The sequence below is a fragment of the Pyxicephalus adspersus genome, chromosome Z (assembly GCF_032062135.1).
Source record: "Pyxicephalus adspersus chromosome Z, UCB_Pads_2.0, whole genome shotgun sequence".
NCBI classification, from domain to species: Eukaryota; Metazoa; Chordata; class Amphibia; order Anura; family Pyxicephalidae; genus Pyxicephalus; species Pyxicephalus adspersus.
In genome coordinates this window covers 8,353,278-8,375,683 of record NC_092871.1, presented here as the reverse complement: position 1 = coordinate 8,375,683, position 22,406 = coordinate 8,353,278, and the positions used below count along the sequence as shown (strand labels likewise).

The 22,406-nt window shown below is 40.6% G+C and overlaps 1 protein-coding gene across 2 annotated transcripts in view; it reads left to right on the top strand.

Moving 5' to 3' along the window:
* The first annotated feature begins 2,314 nt into the window (after positions 1 to 2,314).
* Positions 2,315 to 22,406, top strand: part of PHF1 (PHD finger protein 1) — a 30,991-nt gene continuing 10,899 nt past the window's right edge. The window contains exons 1-7 of one of the 2 annotated variants that reach the window (XM_072430257.1): positions 2,315 to 2,491; positions 17,729 to 17,919; positions 19,280 to 19,361; positions 19,478 to 19,573; positions 21,735 to 21,835; positions 21,921 to 22,069; positions 22,252 to 22,347. In XM_072430257.1, the coding sequence (XP_072286358.1) occupies positions 17,746 to 17,919; positions 19,280 to 19,361; positions 19,478 to 19,573; positions 21,735 to 21,835; positions 21,921 to 22,069; positions 22,252 to 22,347 (698 nt within the window). In that variant the 5' untranslated portion in view covers positions 2,315 to 2,491; positions 17,729 to 17,745. Of the gene's footprint in view, positions 2,492 to 2,612; positions 4,437 to 17,728; positions 17,920 to 19,279; positions 19,362 to 19,477; positions 19,574 to 21,734; positions 21,836 to 21,920; positions 22,070 to 22,251; positions 22,348 to 22,406 lie in introns of those variants that run through there. The other variant, XM_072430258.1, reaches the window with a different exon arrangement.

The window sequence follows — 22,406 nt, the reverse complement described above, 5'->3', positions numbered from 1 at the left end:
GAGACAAGATGATGCCGGAGACAAGGTGATGCCGGAATTACATTATCAATGGCTGAAGAGGATCATAGTGGTCCAGAAGGAGTCAACATCATGATGGCAACTGTGAGTGGTGATGCAGTGGTTGCTGGATCCTGGACTTGTCATCAATGATGATCAATAAGTAAAAGGTAGGGCGGGAGCTGTGGATTTTGAGAAACTGATTTGATAGTATAGTACACAACTCCAAAATGGGCCCCAGGCAGAAATAAAGTGCGGGCCCCAAATGAACAGAATTCCAGCACCTTATACCCCTTCCATTTTACTAGCTGAGGGCTCGGCAGAAGGTGAGGATCATATGCCATTTTGCCTACCCTAGTACCGGCCCTTCCTAACTCAACAAGTATTAAAATTAGGGACAGATACCTGGCATCTATAAAAATAAGTTGGCAAAAGCAGACCTGGCACATATCTCAGGACAGACATGCTAGTATGGAGCATTAAAACGTACCTGTGCCCACAATTTTTTAAACTGATAACTAATATAAGTCAGTCTCATGCTTACCAATGTGCTTCATTTTTCTCCTAATATGTCCTATCCACTTTTTTTATGCAATGTCAAAGGTGAAGGAATGTCAATTTCAAATGTGAGAAAGCACATATCAGTATACCTGACAATACTTTTATAACAAACTTGGATACCTAAACATTATTTAAAGACGTAAGGGTTTTATTTGGTACGCCATTTTAATAATAAAAAAAACAACAACTCTGTTCTTTAATATAGGTTCACAAATACACAAAAATGTATGAATTATATTTAAGTAATGTAATTGTATCTGACGATTACTGTATTAAACAGACAAACACTGCCATCCAGAGGCTGCAGTGGCATTTGCAGGCTAGGGGCTTATTTTGACAGTGAAGTCCCAAGGCTGGAGAGTACATGTCATGACATAGCTGTAGCAGAAGCATGATTGGAGCATGTTTTGGATAAATTAGGATGGGCTAGAATTCCTCTCTTGCTACTGCAGTCTGTGTCCTGATCAGAGGCTCTTTTTGGAGAGATTTCCTCTTGTGTCTTTGGGGCACAAAGTCATGAAAAAGTCTTCCACAAAAAAAAAAGTCAGGCTACAGATACACTGTGGACACCCAGTGCACATTATTTGCTCGTTCACATGGGCAGTTAGCAGGCAACTGACAGGTCTCTACCGTTGATTAACTGTTTCCTCCTAACATCATAGAAACTAATTAAAGCTTTTGGCAGTTTTTTTCAACTGCCACTGTAGATTCCGAGTTCATAAACTGAGCAGATTGTTTATGAGAACAAAAGATCTGCCAACTGTGCCGTAAACAAAGCATACGCGGTTGTAGCTGGCTGATGACCCCATGATGAGATGTGATGAACACTCCACTTCCACGACCTAAGGGTCCCGTCACACTTCAATAAAGAGACCATTCACCTGTTGCTATGACAACGCTCTTTCGCTGCCCTGAAATGGTATAATCTTTCACCAAAGAGGGAGCAGCAATGATGCGACACCTCACCGTTTTCTTGCACTTTTCAGTCACACCGTAAGAGTGGGGGAGCCCTATGTTAGGGCACATTTGCAGTTTTTGCGTCTAGCTTTTGTTATCATGTAGGAACGGACAGGCAACACGCCAGAACAATGGGCTGGGCACCAAGCAAACCACATTGGTGACGTATGAAATTGCTTTCCTTTAGTGCAATGCCGCAAATTTTAAAGAAAATGGCACCAAACTTTAATGACGTCACATAACTGGATTATTTACCAATAATTAGAGAATAGTAGAATATGCTTGGGCCTTTAGTGATCCTGTAATTTCACCTCACATTAAAAAAAATACCTCACATAACAGGCAATAAAAAATATATTTTCCACATAAAAGGCTGCTCATTTTATGACCATGGTCATTTTTATTAGCACATTCACCTCAAAGAACTCTATTAGAGCAGAAAGTCCTTAGCTAAATTCTGATTGGCCGCGTGACTTCCCGCCCAGATCCCCAGCAGTCCACTAAGGTCAGCAATCTAGCAAATCCCTCACCCCGGCCGGCGGTCATTGGTTGACGCGCACCACAGGCTTTTTCCCGCTCCCTGAAGCAGTGCTCGCTAATTGGCCGCCTTGGAGCGCCAGCGGAATACCGCGTGCCACGCCCACCAAGCTGAGAGAACAGACAGGTGGGGGGAGCTGTATGAATTGGGGGGAGCGAGAAATAAAAAAGCCTTCGCTTTTCCATCAGGCGGTTCCGATTGGCTGGCTCCGGGGGTGGGTGTGGTGACGTCGCTGGGGTCGTTGCCTGACTCCTCCTGCCTTTAGGCTGCTGCGTCACTCGGGCCGAGGTGCGGCCCGAGGAGAAGAAGGAGGAGGAGGACGCGCTTGCTGCCCGGACCCCCCCGGGAGTGGAGGAGGGGGGAGGAAGATAACCGAGCCACAAACTGAGGAGAGGAAGAAGAGGAGGAGCCGGGGGAGGAATCTGAGGGGACCCCGGGGTGAGGGAAGCACCGTCTGAGAGGAACAGCAGAGGCCAATTACCAGGACAGGCAGGAGAGGCCGCCGGATACAAATTACCTCACAGCATCATTACACGGCGGGGGAGAGAGAGAAGGAGCTGTGGCTGCTGGAGGACAAGGGATCTCTGCACGATCACTAGGGGGCAGGCGAACCATTACACACGTTACACCACAGCTCTCCTCATTTACTAATGACAGCTAATTATTTACTAACAAGGCAGGGATCCAGAGCTGGGGGAGGGAGGAGGAAATCAATTTTACTGCTACAGGTCAGGAGGGATCTACTGGGTCACACAGCAGGTCATGAGGGGGTTAATTAGGGATCTATCCAGCGAAAAGCCTCATTCCGAACAGGAAGAATTCCTCATTTGCATAGATGACAGGGGATCTGTCAGGGGTCACATGGCAGTTCAGCAGGGGGTTAGCTAGAGGACAGATCAATTATTGGCGGGTTTAATAGAACCAGTATTAAGATCTGGTGTAATTCTTCATTTTATGTGATCACCATGGATATGTGGGATCAAGTGACAGGTCAGAAACAGGTTAATTAGAGGAGAGATCACTAATTGGACAGGATAAATAGAACCTGCATTTAGATCCTTATTTCATCTGATGACAGTGGATCTCTAGGATCATGTGACAGGTCAGGAGGGGTTAACTAGAGGACAGATCAATTATTGGCAGGTTTAATAGAACCAGTATTGAGATCTGGTGTAATTCTTCATTTTATGTGATCACCATGGATATCTGGGATCATGTGATGGGTCAGAAAAGGGTTAACTAGAGGAGAGATCATTTGGACAGGCTAAATAGAACCTGCATTTAGATCCTATTTTCATCTGATGACAGTGGACCTCTGGGCTCATGTGACAGGTCTGGAGGGGGTACCTAGAGGAAACATCAATTATTAGTGGGTTAAGTAGAACCTGCTTTTAGATCTGGTGTAATTCTTCATTTTTTTTTGATAACCATGGATCTCTGCGATCATATGATGGGTCAGGAAAGGGTTGACTAGGGGACAGATCTATTATTGGATAGGTTAAACAGAACCAGCATTTAGATCTTTATTTGATGATGATGGATCTCTGGGATCCCGTGACAAGTCAGAAGGGGGTTAACTGGAAGGCAGATCAATTATTGACATGTTAAATAGAATCAGCGTTTAGATCTGATGTAATTGATCATTTTGATTGATAACCATGGATCTCTTGGATCATGTGACAGATCATGAGGGGTTAATTAAGGATCCTCGAAGATAAGACTCATTCAGACCTTTATTTTCTCAGGCGAAAGGGTTAACTAGGGGACAGATCAATGACTAGACAGGTTTAATAGAACTTAGATCTGTTATGATTCTTCATTTTATTGGATAACAATAGATCAAGTGACAGGTCAGGAGAGAGCTACAGGATATCTAAACCCTGGGGCAAGATTACGGCTTCTTAGTGATGGCTGCTCTAGTTTTAGACTTTATTTTTTTAACTTTGACCTGCTAATTCTACCTGTAAAGTACATAATGTCCTGGGGGATGAAGATGCAGTCAGTGGCAGACATTGTCAATTTTGTGCCCTTGTGCAGAAGTAACTTGGGGGTTAGGTGGTGCTGCCAAATATACCTGGGGGTGTCGGTTGGCTGAGAAGGGGCTTTATAACCCCCTATGTCCACCCTGTGTAGCGTTGTTGTCCCAAAGTGTGTTACGACTACAGGACACGTTTCCACTTTTATTACATAGAAGAAGGTTTTCAAGTCCCGGGAAAAAATCTGAAAGGCTGATAAAGTTTTAGAGATTGTAGCTGGGCACATAGGAAATGACAAGGATGCCAGATTTCCAGAAGGGTCAATAGGTGTGTTTCTGTACTTGCAGAAAAATATTCCCTGGTCAGAATAAAGGAAAACCATTTCAGGCACACTATCTGAGGGAATGGTAAGCTGCAATGTATTACATTTTGCTTCTAAGGTTTAGATACTTCATTACTAGAAACCAACTGTATAACTTGGCAAAAAGTGAACCCGTATTTATATCTGGTGCCGGGATCACACACAGGTCAGTCGGAGACTTACTAGATAGTGGGTGAAGATCTAGGCAACCTAAATCTGAGTGATGAATATCATTATACTATAAACTATAAACTATAAATTTGATTTTTTTGAGGGGGAATTAGATTAAAAAGAATCAGTTTTAAATTTTACAAGACAGGAGAGCCAATGGATCACTCTGCTGAGTAGAAAGGGGTTATTACGGGGATGAGTCTGGTAAAACTTAGTTGTAATTTATTTAATTATTAGAACCCAGGTAAGAGCTGATACAAACGGATCAGAATTAGAAGGCTTTGAGTCCCACAGAGGCTTGTGGCCACTCTCGTTTAATTGGGGGTAAGTACTTGCTTCTCGGGGTCGTCTTGGGTTGGGCATGCTTATGCCAACAGCAATAGCTTGGGTTAAAGGGGTGGGCCAGCTTTGTCCCTCTGTAAGACCCAAACCTTAATTGAATACTAGATTGACATGGATCTATTTGGAATTACATGGACTGATCATAAAAGGGTTAACTGGACAAGTTTAGCATTTTATCATTCTAAATTTAACTTTCAGATTATTTTAAGAGTTAAAAAGAATACAGTTTTTTACTACAGGAGAGTCAATGGATCACCCTGGCTTAGTCTGTTGCCCTTTAGTAGTTTTTTTGGCAGGATCTTCATTTAGATCTAGCACATATGGGTCAAAATTTCAGTGTTATTGCTGGAAAAAAGTGGATCTCATAAAGATCACGCAACAGGTCACAAGGTATAATTTGAGGATAGATAAACGAGATCTAATTATATACTAACAAATAATTGGTGCTCTGGACCCACACTAAACTTTGGATTAGTTTTAAATTAAAAAAAAAAAAAAAAAGCTACTAGATGGCTTTCTGGGATCTCCTAGCTGACCAACGAGAACTTAATACAAGAACAGGTTAACTTTGTACTTGATGGCATTTTTTAAGATCCACATTCAGATCTGGTCTTAATGTTACTGTTAGATGAAAGTGGATCCTTCTATGATAACTCTGAAGGCCAGGAGGTGGTTAGCAAAAGATGTTTTTTAATTTAAACTAGCAATCCAATAAAAAGAGGCCTGTAACATTTGGCACAATCAGATCCAAATCATTATCCCACTTCCACGGACAGTTGATCTCACGCCTTGCCTGGAGAGGACTTTAATAGCAGGTCTGACATCGGATAAAACATATTTCCCACCCCAATTCCTAATACCTTTATAAGTATTAGTGAGGATTTATAGCAACTGGAAAAGCCCCTCTGTGTTTGCAGCTAAAAGATGGGATCTCTGGGATCACGCAGTCAGAGGGGACCTAATTAGGCAGCTAATTAGCTAAAACAAAAAATTGGAAGCCGAGACGAGGGAGGTATGCAACTCTGGAGTAACCGCATTTATTTTTCCTAATAGAGAGCAGGGGTTCTCTCCAGGATTATGTTCCTTGCCAGAGGAGCCGAGGAAAGAAGGAATATAGTCATTTGATTACAGATTTCTTTAATTCTAGAGCTCATAATTTGAGTCATCTCCAGAATATTTCCCTGAGACCACTGGGGCAGACAGCAGAGGGGTAATCCGAAGAACAGATAAATGGAGGATTAATTTATTATTAATAGTATTTAATAATTTACTAACAGGACTTTTATTGTTTTATATTTTAATTTATTACTGAAGGATCTCTTTAGCATCACACAGTGAGATACGAAAGTTAACTAGAGAGCAGATGAATATAAAAATGTTTTAATTATATTTTAACTGGACTTAATGTACAACTGTGACAAGGAGAGGGTTACCTGGTGGTCACCGTATTAATTTTACAAGGGACTTAGGTTTTATATTTATTAGCTCATTCATATTACAGCCTGAAGACAAAGGTTCTTCAGAGAATATATTTGAGAACTATCTGGTTCCCTGTGTGATTTTAGAATGACTTAAACCTAACCTTGCTGCTTTATCATTGAGAGAGAAGGAAGAAATTAATTATATTAATGCTTTATTGAGAGAGGCATGGAAACTATTTAATCATTGGGACCATTGGGTTTTCACACAGAATTCACATCTTTCAGGTGTATTCCCCTAATGCATTCACTAGCAACATGCTAAAAAGTCCAAGACAATGGCATGTGCCACTTTTGGCAGTACAGTATACAAAAGAGTTCAGACCTACCTTGTGATTGGGCAGTTCCTGGTGGCCGACACCTTGCCAGCTGCTCAGTCACTCTCACTGGTTCTTAAAGTGGAATTTAACCGTGCATTACTTACTTGTCCCTGTTCCCTGGTAGGGCACAGCCATCTTGAGTGGGCATATGTGATGCAACTTCTGCACAGGAATAGATTCATTCCTGGCAGATGCAGAGGAAGCCAAAATACTGGGTATCCTTGCAACTAAAGTATTTTTGCTTGAAACCCAGACCGATCAGGCAGGGAGAAATTATTGCTGAAGGGACATTACCTGTGTGACTTCCCTGAACATGTATTCCGCTTTAAAGAACTGTACTGCTCACTGCCAGCTCCATTCATTTTCCATGGGACTGCTGTAAGTAACAGCTACTTGTAGGGTCATTCCATGGCATTGGTTCCAGTAATCGCACTGCAAGGGTCAGTGTGAACATAGTCTTGCAGTGTGTTGGAACTGCGTTGCAGTATTGGGTTGCCATTGTAAAAAACATCTAATTGCTCCAACACAAGCAATGTGTTGCGTTCATGAAGCATAAAAGTGTGTTTCAGTCCTTCAGTAGTGGCCCATGTGTGTCATTTGTAGGTACAAAAGTGATCCAGTATAGCTATGAAAACAAGAATAGAATGGGATTGGCAATTTCCACATTGTGGGCCAGCATGCTGTAGTGAAGTCACTTTGCTAGTAGTGATCTTATGGGTTGTGATCTCTGCAATAATAGCCCAGCCTATAAAATAACTTATTTTGTCATACAGGTAGGGGCACAGGGGGAAATACATGCAAAGTAACAATGCTACATTGATTCCTCTGTCGCAAACAAGTCCTAAAGGTACGGAAAAGTATTTGAACTTTCAATAGAAATGGATTGTGTAGACAGCAGGGTATTTTTTGCTGCCACATTGAAATCTTTATTTTTAAAAGCTTTGTGTGCAATGTTTTTCGGAACAGATTCCACTTCAACTTTTGCCCCTTTTGTGCATTTGGATTTTCTTGTTTTTTTGCTTTAAGAAGTAGATGAGGGATCGGAAGGCATCCTATTTATTTTATCTCCATTTCCCACGTAATGTAAATATCCTAAATTCCCCATCAACAAGAAATGAATATGCTTGCCTTAGGCTGAGATGGTGTTCTATGGGGAGGCAATGCTGTTACACAAGAGGGCAAAACAACATGAATTGCTTTTATTAAGCTGAATTCCCACTTCGGGTTGCATGCAGCAAACTTGCATAGATTCTACCACTGAACTGGGTTTTTATTTTTAGCAGAAAGTATAAGAAGCTTCCTGCTGTACCACTTAAAATCGGCACACAAAGAAATGCCAGTCTGGCAGCCTAAAAGATTCTGACTTTAATCTGGGATCCTTTTTTATTAATGTGTATGACAAATCATTTCTTTACAATTTGCATAGAGAAGGATTGAAACCCCTGTCACCTAATTCATTGCTTTTTGTCTTTTTTGTGAATGTTTAAGGTATTTGCCCTGATACCCATTGTCATCAAGGCATGAATTTATAGGATTAACCTGCGCTACTCTTGCCAAAATCTTGACCATAAAAGGTTTCGTTTTTACATGTGAGCATTTAGAACATATTCAGAGATTTTAGCCAATAATTCAGTGGTATAATAAACAGTTTTGAGAATGATAATTTTGGATAAAGTACACAAGAGGCACTCTAAATAAAGGGGTGTTTAGAAGACATGGCCATGTATAAAGGGATACACATGGGGAACAGTGGCTGGTTTTAGGCAGGTGTTTTAAAACCATGTAGGATAATAAATAAAAGTTTTAAAACCATGATAAATATTATTGGGGGGACATTCTAAAAACTGATACATTTAGAACTACACGATGGGAGAAAACAACTCAGGAAAAAAAAGGAAATAATAATATTGGCCTCAACTGTTCCTCTCTTTATTATTTCATTGTGTCTTGTATTGTGCCAGACCAGTAACATTGTATTACCAACATACTCATCGTATTGTATATTGTTCACCATTTTACCTGATCACATACAGTTGGCGTTTTTGTGAAATTGGTATAATATTAAAGGTGCAATCCTTGTACTGACGCATCTTAATTTTGCATCTTGTGCTTGAGTTCATTCACATCTCCTCATCAATCAGCTGGCTTCATGTGTCTGTCGTGCTTTAATGCACACTTTGTGGCATGTTCGTAATATTATCAATAAACTGTTCTGAATGGGTGTGTGCTCTGCTTTTTTTTCTTTTTAATTTTGCATTAAATTTGGATTGCACCTTTAATACATAATTGTATAATTGCTACTTTATGTCATTTCATTTCTCCCTATTTCCTCATCCAGTATCGGAGACACATTTCATGCTTGTGTATGAACTTTAGATGTACCTGCATTATTGTTCTAACTTGACTATTTTTAATTATTGTTAAAGTGGACTTTCTGCTAAAATGGAAGGTTCGCTTACAATGACTGGACTCCCTGCTCTTTCTGAAATCATCTACACTTGACTCCTTTGGGTAGAATTCTGTGAAATATGGAGCAGGTTAAATCTAATGAAGAAGATTTTGTCTGCTCTGTGTTCCATAAGAATCTTCCTAGAAGGTTGGTGATTTAATCCTTGTCCGTGGTGGGGGGATAAGGTAAGTAATGGCATGGCAACTTTTTTCATTAGGAATGTTTTAGACTATCATGGACGAACCTGGGTAATCCAGCAAACCCACAATGGATTTCCTGAAAATGTGATATTGGTTGGTAAATGTTTTCATTCTTGGATCAGTTCCATTCCAAGTTTGCTGGATCACCCAGGATAGTCCCTCCATATCTATTCCAGTTTCTGAAAGCTTTAATATTTCAGGCACTTGGTGTTGATGGGGTTGGTGTCCTGCACAATGCAAATAGACTTTCTGGTTTAGGATGAAGCAGAGAACTGATTACAGGACTAGAGAGATCACAAACTGGGGTCAGTGATGTGGAGTTGGACTCTACTTTGTGGCTATAATTGGCTCCAATGCTTTGTTAAAGTTTATGAAGTGTCTGTGTTGAAAATTGTTCCCATTCAACTAAGAAAGCATCGGTGGGGTCAGGAAAGGATGATAGATCAGAATACCTAATGTTTGGGCTCTGTGAATACATCTCAAATGCTTTATACATTTTAAAATCATGACTTTGTAGATCTGGTTCATGTATCTGCATTGAAAAAGGAGGGATGTCTTCGTACTTTGGCTCATGTATTGTATGTGCCCACTGCACCTAAAAATGCAGCTGCTGTCCAAATAGTTTGGGGTTTCCCTGATTTGTTATAGGAAGGATAAGGGCCCTGCATGCATTTCTCCTTGTCCAGAATTTCCTAACAGACCCTAAACATTTTTGCGTATGCTAGTTATTGGTAGTACACAATACCCAATTTCTTCTTCTGATCTACTGCCAACAGTACAAAATACACATGCACATTTCCTAAAACTAAAAGCAGCTTTTGAGTTTGCCGTGGCACTGTCCCATGTGTATTTTTTGAAAGTATTATTTTTTTTATGGAACTCTGTTGTACAATGTTCTTTTTTCAAGCTATTGTCTATGTATATCTTGTATTAGTGTTGTAATTTTAGTTTTTAGGATGACCTTTATTGAGATTTGTAAAACCGTTCAGGTCTTCATGGAACTCCTATAATTACTATATCCACAACTCACAGTATATTATTGTGGTGGTTGGTAGGAAGAATGTCATCTACATTGCTAGTGAGTGGGAAGAATGCCACCCTCACAGATATCAATTGAGGTCATTGGTGTCACCTAATCTGACCTGAGAGGTACAAATTGCTCAAGAAACCCCCAGCAAACTTTGGAGGAGTCTTAGATAAACTCTACTCTAAAAGCTCCACACTTGTTTCTAGCAATAAGTATAGTTTGAGCGAGTTTCCTACTAGCTCTGACAAGTTAAAATTTGCAAAGCCATAAACTAGTATCACTGATGTCATTTAGTATTATTCTAAATGCTGTCAGATAGATCGTGTTGTAGAGGCATAGTTTACAAAAGGCTTAAAGCTGCCCAATTGTAGAAACATTTGAAAAGCTGTGCAAACCACATTCATGTATTTGTAAGAAAAGCAACTAGTACTTAGCACCAAAATAGGTTTCCTCTGCGTGTTTTCAAAAAAATACTCAAAATTTTGGAATCCCCTCCTTTCTGTTCTGCTGCTGTAGATGGCAAACAAACTTGCCAGAATATACCATCATCCAACTTTTCAAGAGGTTTTTCAGACATAGGGGAGGGTGGGTATGGTTGTGGAAACTTTCATGTAATCTGTAAAAGGCAGGTCTCACAGTTGAGGTGATCAGAAGCTATGCCAACAGGTTACTAAGGATCTGATGCCCCCAATAATTTATAGTAAAGGTCCCTGACTCTTTTGTGTTGGTCATGTGATCCAAAATCTGAATGTTGCAGTACATACTCATTAAAGTAAATTGGCACTTTAAAGTTTAGGTCCAGTTCAGTGCATCTCACTTAGGACAAAGACAAGCAAAGGTTTTGCTTTTGAGTGACTCAATTGCTTTGAGTAGAATTCAGTTGCTTTTGCCACTTACAGAGAAGAAAAGCAATCTAATTCCAAAAACATTCTCTGACTACGTGAGCCCTAAATTAATAACTGGCAGAAATCTGCAAAACCTGCAGGAGAAATTCCTCTTAGCGCGGCTGGACTTATCCTAGGAGCCACTATGCATAAAAATATTTAAATTACCCACAATTTGAGGTACATTGTGCCAGAGCTACTGCTTCCACAATATACATTTTTCTAAAAATGATCTGCCAGCATGTTTGTCATATTCTGATGATGGATCTATTTTCCTTCTGTGGAAAAGGAAGCAGCGTTAGGTAATTAAAAAGATCCAGGCCTTAAAAGCTCCCAATTGGCATCGACCAAAGTAACTACAAGGCCCCTGTGGTTCCGGTGAACTGTTTATCTTGCTTTATAATCCAGTAAATGGCCGCGCTGGCTATTTTTTTTAGGAACAAGGAATTAAGAGATCAATTTCCTCTAACGCCGATCGCTTTTTTGTAATTAATTGTTTTTAACGAGTTTTCCACTCAAGGGAGTTTTAATCACTGTGCAGTACAAAGATTTACTTTTGCTTGCTCAATAGAGCGTGATTAAAAACTATCTAGGACAATCGATACTACACGTTACCATTTGCTTGCACTCTGGATCGAAAATAAAGCTGTAGTCAAATCATTTAGAATTACGTGTAAAGGATATGTTCAATTAATTTATTTAGACATTTAAGATTTTGTTTTTTTTTAACTTTGTTTCCCTTCGTTGGATCTTCCAGCATGTTGGTAGGCAGTGTTTTAAAGTGATCCTGACATGGCAGGATCCTGGCATATAAAAAGTAAAAATCCTGCTTAGGAACAGATGGCAGAGGACCCACTGGCACCATGGTGTCTGTCTAGGGCATCCTTTCTGAAGAGGAAGCAGGCAGGTGGAATAGGCCAAGACCCAACATCAGGATAATTAAAAAAAGGGGGAACAGAAGCAGCCTTTTTTGCCTTAGACAAGGACTTCAGTATTACTGCTGTGAAATTTGTAGAGGAATTGCTCCATAGAGCCTACAGTTGCAGAGGACAGTCGGTGCTTTTTTAAAAGTACATTTGATGCTTTTAAATATTCATTCATAATTTGGCTATGGATTCAGGTTAGGCAGCATTGTAGCTTGTCTTACCTCATAGTAGTGCCTCATTGGTAAGGTGTGTTTAAGGTGCCCTACTCTTTATTCTGATGGTGTCAGAGAGCAGGAAAACTTTCATGTTTCACTGCATATAGCAATAGGTGTCTCATCTATGACCATGTAGTATTGTGCCAGATGTTTGGCTATGAAGAGAAAAGGGTTGACAAACGCCAGTGGTTCAAAGCAAATGAACAAGGTTGTAGTGAAGTAATCCTCAATTAAAGCAGAACTTTCATTAAAAAAATTAAAGACAACTCTACTTCTGCAGAGTCCTAGATCTCTCCACAATTGGCTTCCATTTGGTCTTGCGCTGTCCTGGATTTTCTTCATTCGAGTGTTGGTGCCGCCATCTTCATCTGTCTTCCTCCTGCTTCTGGTTACGTCGCCTGATCTTGCACGGCACAGGCGTGAGATTAAGTGACATTTGCTTCTGAAAATATCTGTGTGGGATCGGCACTTTTTTACATTGTGGGGAAAGTCCCTTCTCATGCACGAGATTGGGCATGCACAGAAGAAGCAGCTTGAAAGACAGAGTTTCCAGGAATACATAGGTCACGTATTCCAGGAGGCTTTGGGTTTCTAATCTTTACCACAGTGGTATAGTAGCCCCACTTTAAGATGCTTTGTATTTATGCTTGTATTCTTTTACACCTGAATTCAAGCTCACTTCACTTTAATAGACCCCCCTTGGCATTGACCCTTAATACCTGTTAATTAGACTTATGTCAGGCTAACGATCCTATCCCACGTGTATGTTTTCTCTGTAAGTTTTTGCTGTTTAAATATTTGTCAGCGACTAAATCGCCAGTATTAAATCATCCTAAATATCTGTTAAACCTGCCAGGGAAGTCCACCTAATGCACCAATCTGTAATGAGGTGGTAACGATGCTGCTCTGCTACTAAATTCAGATTAGAGTTTCCATTCTCAGGTAGGCTGTGCCCACTTGCACTAGAGTGGGATAAGGTTTTGTAGGAGGCATTGCTATCAGCATTGATATCAGCATGTTAAGTTAAAGGCTAAAGCTCGCAAAAAGGTCAAACCTAGTCATGTTCACTGCAGTTAAATTTCTCCCACTGTAGGTTGCAGGAATCTGGCATTCCCTCAAACATTCATGGGAATCTTCCAGATTCATGTGTCCCAGTGGCAATAATTGATTCCTACCAGGAAATGTTTACGTAATGTCAGATTCACAAAAAGAGCCAATAGTGTTCCCTTTATTATTACACTGTACTGTATTAATATTATTAAACTGTATTTATATAGCACTGTACAAAGTTCATAGTCATGTCACTAGCTGTCACTCAAAGGAGCACACAATCTAATGTCCCTATCATAGTCATATGGCTTTAATACAGTCTTAGGTCAGTTTTTTGGGGGATAGCCAATTAACCTAACTGCAAGTTTTTGGAATGTGGGAGGAAACCGGAGTACCCAGAGGAAACCCACACAAACACGGGGAGAATCTGAAAACTCCTTGCACAATGTGTCCTGGTTAAGGCCTGAACCTCGGACCCAGCGCTGCAAAGGCAAGAGTGCTAACCACTGAGTCACCGTACTGCCCATCTTTACCACAATAGTGTCAATTATTGCTTTTTTGAAAAATGAGCCAAAATTTTTGACTACTATATAACTAAAACAATAGAAATATAATATAGATATAATAAATTAAAAAGAATACTTATAATAAGGTCCCTTTCAAAGATTTTTAAAGGTGCACTGTAATATATATAATCCTTCTTGGTTTTGGACTTTCTGATGGCACCAATTCTTTTTTCCTAGGAGAGCAATCCATTTTACCCAAATTCACAATTTTTGCAATTGATTTCTAAAAGATGAAATTCTTTGGGATTGGCTGTCATTACCATCAAGGACAGCAAAACTGTTGTGTTACCGACACTTGTAGTTTTACAATAAAAGGTCCTTTAAAGATAAATCTAATAGTGGAGAAATATTGCAATACCCAATGCCCTGTATTAGAGGAAAGGTTAGACTGATTTGTAAAATCTGGAGAAGATTTTGATGAAATTGAAGAAATTGAACAATGTCTCTCCAAAGCGGATACGTACGATATGCAGTGTTGAACTTATATTGAACCTATATCGAAACAAATGAAGAAAAGTCCACTTCTGCTCTTGAGATATCTTGAACCAGGTCTGGCATTTGTCAGGGGGCAATTACTGCCCTACCAGTGAATATTTAGTGATAGCCTCATCAGATGCTTCATTACCATTGTATACTCACCAATATTAGTGTTCAAACTGAGCTGGGCAATGGGAAACATAAGTGCCGATCACTGGAGCTTTTTTAATGTGTTTCTAAACAAATACTTCTCTGCTTTCAAAGGACATATAATACATATCCATCAGGAAGTGGGCATTAAAGGTAAGAAGTAGAAAGTGGAGGAAACCTTTTGCAATAAATAGATAACTCTTCAGCCCTAAAGCTGGCTCACCATCAAAAGACATTTAACCAAAACATTATTGGACGCTTGCACTTAATAGATTACCAGATATAAATGTTTCATATTTCATTACTCATCTGTATTTACTGAATCCCATTTTGGAGTGGTTAATCGAAATTTAATTAGCTTTGTATTTCAGCACTTGGCAAATGCATGTCAAAGTCACATGACTTGGTTTGCCTTGGTCCATTACATTCCCGACTCATCATTTTCTTAGAGTAGTATTGATGATATAAATTTCAATACAATAGTATCATTGGCAGGAGGAAATATATATACTTGGCCTTGAGGATCAAGTTGTGCTTAAAATTCTACCCGATAATGAACCACTAATGCTTCAGAAATTCTCGTCACTCTTTTTCCTGTTGCTGATGCTTCTTTTACATACCAAAATGGTGTCAGCAGATATTAAAGCCTTGAAGGAGTAGTAAAAGTCCTCACTTGTATGTGACAATGCTTAGCTGCTATGCCTCGTCACTGTCGCATTGGGGAAGTCACTTGCTCCTCTCTACAGGAAGTACCAGGTATTTGAGTTAGTGAAAAGAGCAGTGGGGATCCACATTGCCCTATATGTCCTCTACCTTACTATGCCTTGATGAAAGTCTCCTGCAACTGGATCTCAATAAAGGGAAGAGAAATTCTTACCTGATTCACTGCTTTGGAATACCATGGAACTAGGGAGTATTTCTCTTTGCCCTTTCTAGAAATCCCCACCAGAGAAAGGATGACCCTTTGACATGCCATGTTAAAATTATGATATATTCTAATATATATTGGTCTGGGTGATCTAGAATTATTAATATAAAATATTGATATAAATCTTTAAGAATACGGTCAGGCAAGCTTTACTGGAAGATGCATTGAAGACACATTGGACCTGATTTATTAAAGCTCTCCAAGGCTGGAGAGGTTACACGTTCATTAGTAAAGCTCAGGGGAGTAGTGGGGCGGCCACGCTGTGCCTTCACTTTTTTCGGGAATGGGCAACATTGATCTGCCACGGACACACAGACACGAGTCGTTTACTATTACCGTGCCCCCTCTTCTTTTTTTTACTACTACACACCTGGTAAAGCTGGTGATCAAGCAAACCTGGAAAAGATTTTTTCAAGTAATTGATTTATCAAAGTAAATCTAAGTTTAAAAAGTTGTGTGTTTTATCAGTACAATAAAAGGTTAACTATATACAGTGGGCCTGACTTTTTACTTTCCAAGGCTGGAGAGGATACACTTATAGCAGTGAAGCTGGGTGATCCAGAAAACCAGGAATATGTTTCTTTAAAGTCATTTGCTAGCAAGAGTTTTCAACCCTGGACCAGATCCATTCCAGGTTTGCTGGACCACCCGGCTTTACTGATGAAAGTGAATCTTCTCCAGCCCTGGAGAACTTTAATAAATCAGGCCCATTGTGTGCACTACCTTGGAAAGTCATGTTGTACAGTATATACGCTATATATGCATTGTGAACACTTGGCCATCACACCAGATTGATCTTATTGGACATCTCATTTTACAAACGGGTGCATGCAAAGCACACAATCATGCAATCTTCACTGGCAAACCTATCGGTACATTTTGGACTATTGTGTTCCTCCAGCCCTCCAGTACCAGGGGAAAGGCTTTATCTGTTTCTGCAGAGTCAGCACAAAGTCTGCTCTGTAAAGACATGGTTTAAATGCAACAAATTCCCAGACACTTGTAAAATATTGTAGGAGAACTTCCACAAAAATGGAAGCTGTTATAGTTCACCCAGCCCAGCAAGTGAGGGAGCAATGCAGTGAATCAGGTAAGAATTTATCTTCCCTTTACTAAGATCCAATTGCAGGAGACTTTCATCAAGGCACTGTGGGGATGAACCTTAGTCTGATAAAGTTTTATTAGTCCTCCACAAACTTCTGGTTAAATATTGTTGCTAGTTACGGTGCAACATTATCACACACTTTAGTTATTTGATTTTTTTGGCAATTTCCAAAATTGGTGCAAAAAGTTTATCATCCAGTGTCATAGGGCTTCCATCTTTAACAGATATCGGAGTCACATTTTTCTAATTGGTTTTTCAAATCCAGACAATACTCATAACACAATCATCAGTTTTTAGGCTGGTCAAGGTTTTCTCCTGGCTGATGGGCTGTCATTTTGATTGTATGTAGTCAGTACTGCATGCTTGTTCCTGGTCAGGTAACAATTGTCCAACTCCAGTCCTTAAAGACCAGTACAGAACAAGATTTTCATATGAACAGACTCATTGGGTATGATTTATTAAAGTTCTCCAAGGCTGGAGAGGATACACTTTTATCAGTGAAGCTGGCAGATCCAGCAAGCCTGGAATGGTTCTGGTCCAGATTGAAAGCATTTGCTAACAAATAGCAAGTGACTTTTAAGAAATTAATCCCAGGTTTCCTGGATCACCCAGCTTCACTGATAAAAGTGTATCCTCTCCTGTCTTGGATAGCTTTAATAAATCAGGCCCATTTTATGAATCTTCGTAAGTTTTCCTTTTACTTACCTTTCATTCCCACAGCTGTCCTCCCCATGCAGGTTCCCTGCAACTTCTTTCCTTAGGTTCTCCATAGGGTACTGCCAGTCTCTGACTTATTTTCCTATAATCCAGGACTAGTAGCCTGCATTGTAAGTTAGGATGCTGAGAGTCCATATACAGCGTGAGGCTTTGGTGGGAAGAGGAGAGCTCCGACTCTGGGGAAAGGGCAAGGAGGGTTTAAGGTTCCAATTATTGCAATGGATTATTGCACTCTGCTCATTTGATTTCCTCTTTGAACTGCCTCATCAATCATACCATATGAATCATATAATTTTCCATGTTCTTTATTTCTTTTCTGCTTTGTTTCTACAGGTTCTTTTTAAAATGTGATGGAGGGAAGGGAGACCCCGACCCGACCCAGCCGTACCACTCCTTCCAGCCCCAGGGTGACTCCTGCTCTGGTGAAACGTCCCCGTTTCCAGACACTGGCTCGCTTTTGGGAGGGTCAAGACGTTCTGGCCCGGTGGACAGACGGACTGCTGTATCTGGGCATTATTAAGAAAGTAAGGTTCGCTTTATATATTATCCATTTCTGTTCAGAAATTCCTCTTTGTAGTTCTTTCTGCATGCTCAAATATTATATGTACACATAAACAGTGTATTTTATTGGGCCATTTCATTAGACTTTTATCACTTTAAAGCCTAACTCTGGGCAGATACAGAAGACTAAAAAATAATGTAACACTGTAAAATAAATTCATCTTTAAAGTGATCCTGTGTTTAGACTATTCATACTAAAATATCGTGAACACTGAAAGCACAAACAACCCCTCATGCACTTGTGAATGCATCCATATATCATGCATCCATAAAAAAAATGAAAAATCTTAACTATGGTAGGCTGCCAGTCCTCTAATGCACTGGTCACCAACCTTTTGGACGTCGTGGACCACTAAATTTATGGACTCCAGGCCTCGCATACGCAGGGAGCTGTGTGTCCCTCAAAGGGGAAGAAACATTCCCCAGAGTGACGTCATGATGACACAACTCGCCCTGAGCCTGTAATGCATACGGGAGACATGGCCTGTGGCTCTGGCCCGTGCACCCCCCTTCTCCTGACCCCGCTGGGGGGTGCACTGCCCAGAGCCGCGGACAATAGGTTGGGGACTGCTGCTCTAATTTAAATACACAGCAGATGTTTCTGATGTTTCTAAGTTCTTAAAAACAAAGCGAAACTTTCTTTAGAGCAACCTTTCCTGATTTTTTTGGAAGAACCCCTGGAATAACTTTCAGGGCTTTAGGGAACTCCGGCTATAATTTCTATATCCACAGCTCACAGTATATTAGCCTGGTGATCATTTGGAAGAATTCCTTTTACACTGCTGGTCTGTGGAACAAATGTCACCCTTATAGATAGCCAAAAAGATCATTGGTGTCACCTAAACTGACAAATTGGTTATTGCTCAAGGCTGTGATGTGGACCCTCCATGGCTATCAGAATCCCCGCCAGGCCACCAGAAGCTCTACCTTCTGTCTGCTACCTACCTTTTGTTTACTTATACAGGAGATGACATCGCTACCAGCATGGATTTGAGGGGTGTCAGACATTTAGGTACATTAGAGGTTAGGTTTGATTTGTGATGCACGTTGGGGTGGGGGGCTTATATCATTTTATGTGTAAGTACTGGTATCGTTTAATCCCGAGTAGAACTCATGTATCAATGTGTCTTTCAAATGAACACCTGCAACGCCTTGAAGCAACCAAAAACATGTAAACCCACGGTGTAAAATGACAGTTGTCAGATGAAATGGGGGATGCTGTCATTGTGCTTGCCAACCCTGCATTTTCAGCCTCATCAACTCCTCCGTGTTTTATTGTTTCATTCACATCTGAAAACTGATCTCTGTGTCGCTCACTTACAGGTGGATAGTGCACAAGAGACGTGTCTGGTCCGCTTTGAAGATAACTCCCAGTTCTCAGTGCTGTGGAAGGACATCTTTCCTCGTAAGATCTCATATTCAGCTTTGATGACTGTAACCGTGATAATTAATAATTCATGGAGGAATTCCTGCAGTCACACATGGCAGGGTCATAAATTATCCTCTCTTCTTATTTCATAGCTGCCGTCCCAGGGAAGGAGCAGCTGTGCTGCGTGTGTAACTCACAGTCGTGTACGTCTGACAATAAACTTGTGCATTGTGGAAAGTGCAAGCACGGTGAGCACATAATTATTTGGGTAATGTCTTTCATCTTTGTGTGTCATTCATTGTTTAGGCTTTTATAACACTTTGCACGTTTCAGGCCTTGTACAGTTTCTCGCTTACTGTCACTTCTATTATTAGTGATTGCTTCAGGGATTAGTATTGTGGCTGCTGCTAAGGTCTATTCTATAGAGAGGGGAGAGCAAGCAAGGTAGGGAAACAGATATCACAGTCTGTAATACTGCCAGTCACAACTATAGGAATCTAGCTGGCTGGATACGCAAAGGGGTATACAGATCTTGAATACAGTCTGGTGCACTCCAAGGCCTGTGTGAGATCTTTTCTAAACTATCCTGTGAGCTGGAACCCTTGCACAATTATTATTATTACATAGTATTTATATAGCGCCAACATATTACGCAGCGCTGTACAAAGTCCATAGTCATGTCACCAGCTGTCCCCTAGAGGGGCTCACAATCTAATGTCCCTACCATAGCCATATGCTTTTATTACAGTCTAAGGTCTATTTTGGGGGGAAGCTAATTAAATTATCTGGGTGTTTTTGAAATGTGGGAGGAAGCAGGTGTACCCCCACGCAGACAAAGGGAGAACCTGAAAACTCCATGCAGATAGTGTTCTGGCCGAGATTTGAACATGCAACCTGCAAAGGCCAGAGTGCTAACCACTGAGCCACCTCGCTGGCCACAATATTCTTTCCCACTGCCCACAAACATAATTCACAGGGTAGATCCCACTTACTAATATAACATCCCTCTCTGTTTATAACAGATTAGGTAGCTTCCACACACACTACAATCTCACTCATTAGTAGGAAAGTTACATGCTTACCATTACAAGTAGCCCACAACATTCTTTAAAGGCCATACACATTATTTGCTTAGTATACACAAGGCCAACAATATATTTAGTATTCTAATACATAGAAGAGTGCACTAAAATATTTACAGAAATAATAGCTGCAAAAACATGAAAAAAAAATACAGAAATATTGACCGGTATCAGTTTATCCTGTTGGTCGACTCTTTACTCTTTGTAGGTCGGGACAATGCTAATCATGTCTGTATTATTCAAAGATGGCATCTATTTGTTTAGATGAATTACACAGGTACACAGAAATAGTGGGAGGTTTGTTCCTTTTTGCCAATATATCTTGGGTGGGTGGTGCGCACTGTTGAAAGGAAGATTCTGGAATCTGAAGTGTCTGTAAGCTATATAAACCATCTGATTTGTAATGACTGGTTAAGAGGTATTATTTCGGTTATCAGCACACCATTCCAATCCTGTCTAGTGCCAAGTATCTAGAACAAGTCTAAAACTGGTGTGAGCAGGGTGTAGAAAACTTTTAGTTATTTCCAAGGTGCTATAAGGCCAGAATAGGCCATTTTACAACTACATGCCGCTTATAGTTCATCCTATCAGTAGGAATAATTCTCATTTCCTCATAGAATTTTGAATGCATTGAGAGTCCATGTGGTGCCTGTACAATGTAGATTTTTTTACATTAAGGGCAGGTTGAGATCTGCTTTAGGATTAGGCAATCCCGCACAGTTACCTACCTTGCCAACCCCTCTGCCACTTGCACTGCAGCACTGGGATTTAAAAAATCAGCATATGCAGACTCAACACTTTGTGACAGTGAGTGGTACTAGTACTGCCCCTATTCACATGTAGTATCTCCTAAGAGGCAGCAGTTCCCTGGCATGAGGAAGTGGTAAACACACTGCAACCTCATTCTTTAATTTGCTCTGCCCATCTTTATCTGTGATTAGGTTTCCCTGCATTGTCACTTCTGTGTGCTTCTGCTCAGACAGCTTTTGCCCCCATTCATGCCTGCTGCCTATCCAGTGCACTTGCATGTTATTTCAATGCTGTCATTCTCATGTGATTGAGAACTATTCTGATTCATTCTTTCAGCTGTCAGTGAACGGGCACTTTAGCAGCTAGGCTCTTAATTGTCAAATGGGAAATGTAGCTTAGGATCCCCGTGATGTGTTCTAGGTTACTTCAGTAAAACATTTGTCAAAATGTAATAGACCCAAAGAAACAGCAGTTAAATCCTGATTAACTAAAGGCAATTTCTGAGAATTTCTGTGAATGCCTTGGGCATTTCATGGGACTTTAATAATTAGAATGATCTTTGTTTTGTTTTCTACAGCTTATCATCAGGAATGCCATGTTCCCAGTGTCCCCAGCGATACAGATAGTCCCGGCAGTTCCTGGATGTGCAGACAATGCGTCTTTGCTGTGGCTACCAAGGTATATCTGTTCACTCCTTTCACTTACATCCTATGACCAATCAGTTTGCTGAACTAACCATTTTCATTTTTCTACTTTATCTTAGAGAGGTGGCGCTCTCAAAAAGGGCCCCTATGCCAGATCAATGTTGCACATGAAACTGTCTTTGCCCTATCAGTTGAAGCCTTTAGAGTGGGACCCACTTCACTTAACCAATAAACAGCAGTGTTACTGCTACTGCGGGGGGCCTGGAGAGTAAGTATGGCGTAAGTAACAAAGGGACGGAGGGTGGTGGCCAAAGGGTTGGGGAGGCAGGTGGAACGGGTGGGTCCCAGAGTGTAAGTATGAATGCTAAACATAAGGACAATAATGGGATGTGTCATACACAGATGGCTGTTCCTCTGTACATATATACACACAGATCTCTGTTTCCGTAGATGGAACATGAAGATGCTTCAGTGTTGTCGCTGTCTTCAGTGGTTTCATGAGGCTTGTACACAGTGTCTGAGCAAACCCCTTTTATACGGAGACAGGTAGGTGTTTATTGGTGTAAGGGTCATTGCGTCTACATGGTGCATTCATAAGATACATA